The sequence below is a fragment of the Silene latifolia genome, chromosome 9 (assembly GCF_048544455.1).
Source record: "Silene latifolia isolate original U9 population chromosome 9, ASM4854445v1, whole genome shotgun sequence".
Lineage (NCBI taxonomy): Eukaryota > Viridiplantae > Streptophyta > Magnoliopsida > Caryophyllales > Caryophyllaceae > Silene > Silene latifolia.
The window spans coordinates 159,934,215-159,945,203 of NC_133534.1; the positions used below are offsets into that span (position 1 = coordinate 159,934,215).

Genomic DNA, 10,989 nt, shown 5'->3' on the forward strand with positions numbered 1-10,989 from the left:
CGTATAACCCAAAAAATCTGTTTGACTTTTCTAGGTATGGAAACAAAATATTTTCCCACTGATTAAACCACCATTCTCACGTATAACAAGATCTCATTACAGCCAACCAAAATATTTTTTTGGTTTTTCATTTGCTTCAAAAATTGTTTCTACATAATTTCGCAGATCTCATTACAACCAACCAAAATATTTTTTCCGCAAATACTGTAGATCAATTATATACCTATTCTTGAACTGTAGATCAAAAATACCGTACATCAAAATATGGTCTCAATTCTGAAAATCTGCAGTCAAATATATCAATTCAAAAATACTGTAGATCAAAATATGGTCTCAATTCTGAAAATTTGCAGTCAAATATATCAATTCATTTGATCAAATATAAGAAAATATCATTATATTATATTTGAGGCAAGGTTTATATATTCAATTCCCTTCCATTCACAATATTATATCTTCATATAACTATATAACCATCACAATCTTGTAACAATACCACCACAACTCATCGACATCTCAATACTTTTTCAATATTTTTTCAACTACTACCAATGGCATCTCAAGCCCGACTTCTCAATCTCATAGGTCATATTGACAATAGCAAGGACACCTGGAGAATCAAAGTCAGGGTTGCTAGACTATATGAAGTACCTTCATGGAATAATCCCAAAGAGATATGCCGTATTGAAATGATACTTCTAGATGAAAAGGTAATAAATATATCTATTTACTTTTTACTTTTTTTTTTTTATTCAATACATTAATTTCTACATTTATATTGCTACAGAATGACAAGATTCAGGCATCTGTGAAGGACAAGCTGATTAGAGTATATCGACCTCTCATTCATGAGGGTGAACTTTATACCATTTCCAATTTTTTGGTACTTGAAAATAATGACAAGTTGAAAACATGCAAGAATAAATGGAAGATCAACTTTCACAGAAACACATCTGTAAAAGATTGTCCACCCATAGGAATTGATAAATTTGGTTTTGAAATGGTTTCCTTTCAAAATATCTTTGACCAACTGCCATTGCCTAATGTTTTCATTGGTATGTTTTCATAAATTTAATAATAAATATGAAATTCTATTAAAATTCTTGCTAATATGTCCCTACATTTACAACATTTTCAATATCTCTATATGCAGATATTATTGGTTGTCTGAAAGGTAAGAGCCCCGTTGAGATCGTACGAGATGAGGATGGAAAAACAACGAAAAAAATGACTATCAAGTTGCGTGATGAAAAGTATATAATTTGAATTTATAATTTTCATCCCTATAAATATAATTAATATAACCTCTTCTGAGTTCTGACCATGTCATTTGTTTTGTTTTAGTTCACTTATCCTAGAGGTCTTGCTATGGGGTGACTATGTCGACTTGCTACTCAACTACGTGGATTCTCATCCAGAAAAGAGAGTTGTTGTCATTGTGCAATTTGCCAAGCTTAAATATTTCAACAGTAAATCTTTTTAACATGTATTATTAGCTTCTCAAACATATAGTTTTCTGGATTTTCTTTTATTAACCCAAATCTATTATAGGGATTCCTTATGTGTCCAACTCATTCTACGCAACTAAACTATTGTTGAACAAAAACTGTGAGGCTACAACTTCTTTCTTAGAAAGGTATGCATTTATAAAATGAACTGAAATTCTACAAATATGCGTATCACATCAGGAATTTAACACACTACATTTTAGATATGGAGATACGGATGACGATGCTTACCTTCTGGAAGAAATAGCTGTAGGTCGATCATTGTCCATTCAAGAGGAATTCTTGAGTTTGACCAAGAGAGTTCAAATTGCTGATATCGTGGCCATAAAAGAGGTAAAAGACATAATTAGGGTGATTTAATTAATAAATAACATAATTATAACATCTACTTTGATTTTATATATGCAGCCTTGCTTTTGTGTCGTGGTTGGGACAATTAAACGTGTAGAGACACAACATGATTGGTTCTATTCATCTTGCAAGTTGTGCGCTACAGAGGTTACCATGAATGATAATGGAACTTTCTACTGTTTTAAATGCAAGAAGACAGTGAAGTTTGTTTCCACGAGGTAAACTTCACCTTAACATATACTTAAACTGTAAGCAATATCATATGTTATTCCACTTTTACCCAATTAAATACACTACACATATTCATCCAATCCTTTGAAATAATTGTAGATACAAGGTTGTATTTAAAGTTGAAGATGACAGTGGTTCAGCTTCCTTACTAATGTTTTGTCGCGAAATGATACAATTGATACAAAAGACGGCTGTAGATTTACGTGAAACTTTGATCAAGGTTTGCTATTTCCACACCTTTACCCCATAAGTTTTGTCTCTAAATCATGAATAAACAAATATTAATTTAAACAAATATTAATTTATGTATACCTGTGTCATTCAAATTTTGCAGAATGGCGAGGATGGACTTTTTCCTATTGAGTTTGATGACCTCCTGGAGAAACAGTTCCTGTTCAAGCTTAACATTAGCGAATATAACTTATCAAAAAACTACAAAGTTTACACGGTCAGTCGCATAACCGATGATCCTGAGTTGTTGAGTGCACACTTTGCCCTCTTACAGACACAAGAGGTTTGGTTATAGCAATAAATAAATATTTTGGCTACCATCACATTTCAAACTATTCTTTTTAAATTATTGTACTATTCTCTTACAGCTTTACAATGTGAGTGATGCTGCAACCGCTACTGCTGGAACGTCTCAAACTATATCATTCATCAACGAAAATGAAAGTGTGAGTGTCATTGGTGATAATAGGGAGATGAATTCAAGCGACGCTTGCAACATAACCCCAAGTAAGAGAGGAATAGAAGAGGTTGTGCCCGGTGAACTATATATACTAGGCGAGGAAGGCCAGAGCTCAGCCATTAGGCCAAGGATTGTTGTTAAGGTCGAAAAGGATGTCTAGAGTTTTTAAGAAGTTAGTAAGAACTTTACATTGAATAAGTGGTTTCTAATCACCACATTTAGATTAATGATTCTGGTATTTGCTATTTGAGAATTATTATTGTGACACAATTTATATGAATTTCCCTGGATTTATCATATTTATCTTCATAGACATCAGTTAACTCCATCATACAACTAATTACCTCAGTTTAGTCGTCAAAAACCAGCGCATTAATGAGGTAAATAAGAAGGAAATTATTATCCACGGATGAAAATATAAAGGAAATCATATAACCTGGACAATGTTTAATGGACAATGTTTAATAAGATTTTTTTCGGTTTTGGTATGTCCGTTAGATCGTTCAAATGAGCATTTCATTAACCTGGACAGTGGACACCAACAAAAACTACGTAGACATTGGTAAAAACCAAGTAACAATCAAAGGAGCTATACATAATATGATCATAAAAAGTTAAAGAGAAGTGCAAAGGTTTTGTCCTCTTTACCTGCTAATGAAGGTGAACCTATACATGATGTCGCCACTTCACAGGTTATTTTTAGAGATTACCTAACATTATTTTAGTATTAATCCAATTAGCGTTGTCATCAGGTTTACGATCACACATTAGATTTTATAACTGATTAGAAGCTGTAGATTGTCTCACAATAAAGTACGTATATCATGACTTCACCACCTAAATACGACGCTGTAGATTTTATGACAATAAAGTACGCTGGAGCTTAACGTAAACATGCACTGTGAACTGTGAAGCCTGTACCAGACAATTTAAGAAGAAAATACTCAAAATAGTGATGAATACTGAAGCCTCCTTATTTTTTACATAGGTTTCTTCGCCTTTATTGTAACAAAAAAAATTTGTATGGAATGAAATGCAAAATAATATTCTCTTCATGAAGGATGCCATGTTTAATGTTATTACCCTTTTTTCACCCAAAAATCACGGAAATCTTTATCCTTTCCCATATCAGAATATGGTATATTCTGTAAATATACCATATTACACAAAAAAATACAAAAATATTACTTTTAATGCAATTTCCCTATTCTCAGCCAAAAATCAAGGAAATCATTATCCTTCCCTAATATAGTTATATTTGTTTACAATAATTGTTTATAATCTTATTAGTGGAGAGATGGTAGAGATTGTTAATTTATGTCAGAAAGGTAAAATTGTGCATGCTTAAGTTGATCATGGATACACTAAAATCAAATCATGATATGTCCAACAGGAAAGATGTACCCAAACAGAAATGTCAACGAACAACAAACGCTCAACCAGGTAAAATAAATGCAATACGTAAAACTAAGTTAATCCTCTATATTTATGTAGGTAAATGAGCTATGTCAATTCTGAACATTTACCTTCATATGTGCAGGGATATGTTCACAATTGCTGGATATTACTGTAACAGTTCCTGATCATGACAGCCTTTGTATAAGTCACACGCGATCACCCCTGTCAAACATTACAAATCGTTACACTCCAGGTAACAGTACATTGTAGACATTAACAACACCTGTTCTATTAAATACGTACATCCTTATATTTGCTACAAGTAGTTTTAATAGTTACGACAGATTATCAGACATGCTACTATGATGTTCTACCAATTTCCTTGATTGATATTTTTATTCAATTCTGAACATTTACCTTGATATGTAAACTGTCAGGCTCACGGTCACAATTAGTGGATACTACTAACACTCAGTGTGACAGCCTTCATATAAGTAACACACGATCATCCCCGTATTTCAGTAAAGGTAGTAATACTTTGTTCAACGTATGTCCAAGATATAAGATACATATATCATTTACCTTACACTCTTATGCAGAGAATGAATTTCAGAACACTAGAGACGCTTTAATCAATTGTAAGTACAACTTTAACATTAAGCACATTCACCGATACATTTTTTTACTGTTTGCTATATTTAGTTTATTGTACACAATTCATTCTCCCACAATATCGTATATCCTCCGGCGAAAGTGTATTACATGCACCGTGTTCACAAACACAGCAACCCACATGTACGTATTAACGTAATGATTTTATTGTAGTGTAGTTCTGTGTTTTATTTGTTTTGTATAAAGAAAAATCGTTCACATTATTTTATTAAAACTGAAAAACTCACCACATATTGCATCCAAAAAAAAAAAGCTTCGCACGGTAGCTCCAGCAGGTCACCTGTCATGTCACTTCTCACACCTGGCAAACATGTTATTCAAAGCCGAAGAATAATTAGATCAGTAACTCGAAGCATTGATCTAGAAATTGATCAAATGGAATTGGAACATTCCACTAATACAACTGATACACTAATTAGTCCAACTGCAAGTGATCACACCACAAACAGTACCACGGTGGTGCATGATAACAACGAATCAAGTGACTCTGAAGATGATTACGAAGGTATAAATTTTTTTAACTTACTACTTTTTCATTATACAATTTATTACTATGATTGACACATTAAATTTTGTAGGTTATTGGGACATTGGCGATTCTATATGGACATGCACAGAATGCAAAGCAAAAATGTGGTACCAAGAAAGAAAATTAAAATGTCAAAACACTACATCTCCTCAGTTCACATTATGTTGCGGGAATGGGAATATCACCTTACCTCTATTAAAAAGCCCACCAGAAACTCTTACTGATCTATATTCTAACAATGACGTAAAAAGTAAACACTTTTTACAAAACATAAGGGCTTACAACATGATGTTTTCATTTACATCCATGGGAGGCAAGGTTGATAATTCAATCAATCAAGAGAGGGGACCATATACTTTCAGGCTCCATGGTCAAAATTACCATCGAATAGGGAGTCTTTTACCAGAAGACGGTTCGACTCCAAAATTCGCTCAATTATATATATATGATACTGACCATGAGGTCAAAAACAGAATGTCTTACTTCAGGTACTCGGTTATAGTATTTTATAACTACCTGAGTATATAATGATTTTTTTTTGTCCCATAATATAAATATTTAATGGTATTTTTCAAATTGCAGTAAAAATCCTTTGAGCGAGGACATCGCGAAAAGTATTCAAGACATGCTAGATGAATATAACAACTTGACAAAATCATTTAGAATGGCAAGAGATCGCTTAGGATATGATGATGACTCAAATGTCAAGCTAAAGCTCATAGGGAGGAGGCAAAAAGATGCTCGAACTTACAACCTACCAACTGTAGATGAGCTTGCAATGTTAATAGTTGGAGACGTTGAAAACTCTGACGTAAGAGATTTAGTTCTTGAGAGAAAAGACGGCAGATTGAAGAGAATTAGTGAACTTCATCCTTCATATCTTGCTATGCAATACCCTATCTTATTTTCTAGAGGGGAAGATGGTTATACAGTTGAGATAGGCTTTCATGGTAACACAACTCTTAAGAGGAAAAAGATTAGTATGAGGGAATGGTTTACTTTTCGAATTCATGAAAGATTGGGTGAGGCTACTACTATATTATGTGCGCGCAAATTATTCCACCAATTTTTGGTTGATGCCTTCACAATGATAGAAAGTCAAAGGCTCACATATATTAGAATGAACCAAAAAAAATTTAGAACTGACATTAAGAGGAATCTAACAGATGCTCTTAATAGAGGAGATAATGATTCTTCATCCATTGGTAAAAGGCTTGTGTTACCTTCGTCCTTCCCTAATGGTGATCGGTTCATGATCGAAAATTATGGAGATGCTATGGCAAACTGTAAATGGTTTGGTTTCCCAGATCTTTTCATTACTTTCACATGTAATCCATTGTGGCCTGAAATTGTAAGACATGTCAAAGAGCGAGGTCTCACGCCTGATGAGAGGCCTGACATAATAACTCGGGTATTCAAGATAAAGCTTGATCAGCTTATCAACGACATCAAGAATAAAAATATATTCGGCAAGGTGCAAGCTGGTACGTTTTTATATTTTTGTTCTTCCAGCGTCATATTAATATTAAAGAAAAGGAATATTTTATTATTATATTTTTAAAAAAACTTGAATTTTTATTAAATATGCAGTTGTGTACACCGTAGAATTCCAGAAAAGGGGTTTACCACACGTTCATATCGTTCTGTGGCTGCATCAAGATGACAAAATTAAAAACCCACAGGACATTGACAAATTTATTGCAGCTGAGATACCAGACAAAGAAAGTGAACCCCTTTTGTATCGTGTTGTAACACAACATATGATGCACGGTCCATGTGGTAGAGATTTCATCCAATCACCGTGTATGACAAATGGGAAATGCTCCAAGTACTTCCCAAAGGAGTTCTCGGATCACACCTCTGTGGATAAGGATGGTTTTCCAGTTTATAGGAGGAGGGATGATGGTAGATGTGTAAGAAAGAAAGGAAAGCTTCTAGACAATAGAAATGTTGTTCCATATAATGCTACACTTTTGATAAAGTATCGTGCTCACATCAACGCAGAGAGGTGCAATCAAACATCTTCCATCAAGTACTTATTCAAATATATCAACAAAGGACATGATCGTGTCACTGCGTCAGTTTCACATGCACAAACTGATGAAGCTATTGATGAAATTAAAAACTATTATGATTGTCGTTATATTTCAGCATGTGAAGTCAAATGTGGCGGATTCTCGGATTTCCAATTCACTATAGATGGCCCCCTATAGAGAGGTTGAGATTTCACCTACCTGATGAACAAAGTGTGGTTTTTGAGGACGAGGATGATATTGAAGATGTGATAGAAAGACCTTCCACGGATAGAACAATGTTTTTGGCTTGGATGGACCGCAACCGCATAGATGCGAATGCCAAACTACTGACATACGTGGAGTTTCCAACAAAATATGTTTGGAATAATAAAGTTAAAGAATGGACTCCTAGAAAACGTGGATTTACTATAGGTAGAATTTATCACGTGCCGCCAAATTCGGGTGAAAAATACTATCTTAGAGTACTACTAAACCATGTCAAAGGACCAACATGCTATGAAGATATAAGGACAATAAATGGAGTGCCATATGATACTTTCAGAGACGCATGCTATGCTATGGGCCTACTTGATGATGATCGCGAGTACGTTGATGCGATTGAGGAGGTAAGTACATGGGGTTCAGCACATTACATGAGATATTTATTTGCGACGCTCCTGATGTCCTGAAGCATGGCTAGACCTGAAATAGTTTGGGAGCGATCATGGAAGTACCTTTCGAAGATATTCTCTACCATCGAGGCGTTTCCTCCAAAATAAAGGTCTTTGTACCATTTATATTATTATAAATAATTTAATTAAAATTTATGTCACGCTTAACATTTCTTTTTTACATTTATTTATTCATACCTGCAGATTTACAACTTACTGAAGATCAATTAAGAAATCTTGCATTGGCAGAGATTGAAAAGATACTTCAAAAGAATAGAAGTACTCTAAAAAATCACCCTAATATGCCACTTGCTGATGAAGAACTTCTAAATAATGATCATAACAGACTTATTCAGTTAGAGCGTGGATACGACCGCAAGGCTTTAAAACAAGAATGTCAACTCAATCTCGGAAAGATGACCACGGAACAGAGAGGAATATTTGATGAGATTATGGAGGCAGTTATGCAAGGTACAGGAGGTGTGTTCTTCATTTACGGCTTTGGCGGTACAGGAAAGACTTTTATTTGGAAAACTCTTTGCGCTGCATTACGCTCAGGTGGTGACATAGTGTTACATGTTGCGTCAAGTGGTATTGCGTCACTACTTCTACCCGGAGGAAAGACTGCTCATTCAACGTTTCGTATTCCTTTAAGTCCAACCGAGAGCTCAACATGTGAAATCAGACCAGGGACCGAATTGGCTGACTTACTACGTCTAACAAAGCTTATTATTTGGGACGAAGCTCCTATGTTAAACCGCTTTTGCTTTGAAGCATTAGATAGAAGTCTGAGGGATATCTTCCGGTCACCAGATAAGCCATTCGGCGGCAAAGTCGTAGTATTTGGTGGTGATTTCCGGCAAATCCTGCCGGTCATCCCTAAAGGTAGCAGGCAAGACATTGTTCACTCCGCAATCAATGCATCCTACTTGTGGAGTTTTTGCAAAGTTCTCCGGCTGACCAAAAATATGAGGCTTTTATCAAGCGATAAAGAGGTGAATTTACGTGAAGTATCTGAATTCTCAGATTGGATTCTAAAGTTAGGAGATGGAACACTTGGTGAGCCTAATGACGGGGAAGCAACCATAGAAATACCACCTGAGATGCTTATTCAAGAAGGACAAAACCCAATTGCTGCCATTGTCGAAAGCACATATCCATCAGTTCTAGATAACCTTATGAATGCTAGATATTTTCAGGAAAGAGCTATTCTTGCTCCTACTCATGAAGAGGTTAATATGGTAAATGATTATATTCTTTCAAAAGTGTCAGGTGAAGAGAAGATTTACCTAAGTTCTGATAGCATTTGCAAATCCCAAATATTGGATGCTTTTGATGAGAGTGCATATTCAACTGAATTCTTAAATAGTATAAGATGCTCTGGGATGCCAAATCATGAATTAAGACTAAAGATTGGTGTTCCGGTAATACTATTAAGAAACCTAGACCAGGCAGGTGGATTATGCAATGGTACAAGACTTGAGATTACGAGGTTGGGTGAACGTGTGATTGAGGCAAAAATAATATCAGGTAGAAATATTGGCCACAAAGTCGTCATTGCTCGAATGACACTAAGCCCGTCTGATACTACGCAAATTCATTTCAAGCTACGCCGGAAGCAATTCCCGATTGTGGTATCCTTCGCGATGACGATAAACAAGAGCCAGGGTCAATCGTTGTCACATGTTGGGTTGTTCCTACCACGGCCAGTTTTCAGTCATGGGCAATTGTACGTTGCTGTGTCGCGTGTCACAAGCAAACAAGGGTTAAAGATATTGATTTGCAACAACGAGAATGTTTTAGGAAACACTACGGACAATGTAGTGTACAAGGAAGTGTTCGAGAACTTGGCATGAGGTTAGAGGACCTCATAATTCATGAGGTAAGAACTTCGCTATTGTGTCGTAATGCTTAAATGTTTAAACTAGATTTATTCTATCTATACTTTGCAGATATATCTTTTTTTTTTTTTAACTTATACATGTGTTAGAGTAATCCAATCTACTACAAATCGTGTCTTTTGTTAATATAGCTGTTTAACTCAAACTATTTTCCAAAAAGACCATCTTATAAATTTAATTACCGCAATGAAAATTTAAGTTATAAAGTTGCCAAAAAAAAGCTAAAATATAATCTAATTTACTATATTCCATCAAAATAATAGAAAAAAATTAAAAATAAAATGAAAAAATTCTACTAAATTAAAAAATGTTATTATTTTAAAATTTTTTGATTTTCAAAAATTAAATATATAGCCTATGAAATTACTTTTGAGTGAAGGAATATGAATTTTTTTTTGAGAGTTTCTAAGAATAAACCATATGTCATTTTCATACGACATCATATATTTTATATATAAAAAAAAAATCGAAGAATATGCAAATTTCCTTCTAACATTAAAATCAGTGTATTTCTTTTGAGGAATACTGAGAAGATTTCATAGACAATGTGAAGAAGTAAAAAGATTGTATAATTGGGACAATATCTATACTTACCAAAATTTAATACTGAGACTATATAAATTAAATTAAAAATGTAATCTGAATTTGACCTTAGTCGAGATTTGACCTCCAAAGTTATACACCTTCCTAATTACTAAACTAAATAATAAACAAGATATCATCTTATAAAATAGGAGAATCGAGCCAAGACTTACACTGATAAAGATCATGACTTTTTAAGATTAAATAAAGATTTTTTTTCTAAAATCAGTTCACTGAGTATTTTTAATTTTTATATCATTTTCGTATTTTAAGAAAATAAAATTGTGAGAATATCTTTAATAACCATAATTTGACATTGTGAATATATAAATCAAATCAAATATGTAAACTTTATGATTTTTCAAAATCAAAATCTATTATCCAAAAAATACTTATCATATATAGGTCACAAACATATGCTATGTATTTTCTGAAATATT

At 33.9% G+C, this 10,989-nt stretch overlaps 3 protein-coding genes across 3 annotated transcripts; all 3 read left to right on the plus strand.

The window, feature by feature from the left end:
- Positions 1-551: 551 nt before the first annotated feature.
- On the plus strand, positions 552-2,941 carry LOC141601815 (replication protein A 70 kDa DNA-binding subunit A-like). Its single transcript, XM_074422120.1, has 10 exons — positions 552-710; positions 788-1,055; positions 1,154-1,253; positions 1,345-1,469; positions 1,552-1,636; positions 1,712-1,841; positions 1,917-2,077; positions 2,190-2,310; positions 2,425-2,604; positions 2,690-2,941. Exons 1-10 carry the CDS (start codon positions 552-554, stop codon positions 2,939-2,941), a joined length of 1,581 nt encoding a protein of 526 aa, XP_074278221.1.
- A 2,195-nt stretch (positions 2,942-5,136) lies between these two features.
- LOC141601816 (uncharacterized) lies at positions 5,137-7,593 on the plus strand. Its single transcript, XM_074422121.1, has 4 exons — positions 5,137-5,356; positions 5,430-5,487; positions 5,963-6,864; positions 6,971-7,593. The coding sequence occupies exons 1-4, from the start codon at positions 5,137-5,139 to the stop codon at positions 7,591-7,593; spliced, it is 1,803 nt and encodes a 600-aa protein (XP_074278222.1).
- Positions 7,594-7,691: 98 nt separating this feature from the next.
- LOC141601817 (uncharacterized) lies at positions 7,692-9,922 on the plus strand. Its single transcript, XM_074422123.1, has 3 exons — positions 7,692-8,021; positions 8,107-8,176; positions 8,271-9,922. Exons 1-3 carry the CDS (start codon positions 7,692-7,694, stop codon positions 9,920-9,922), a joined length of 2,052 nt encoding a protein of 683 aa, XP_074278224.1.
- The last annotated feature ends 1,067 nt before the right edge of the window (positions 9,923-10,989 follow it).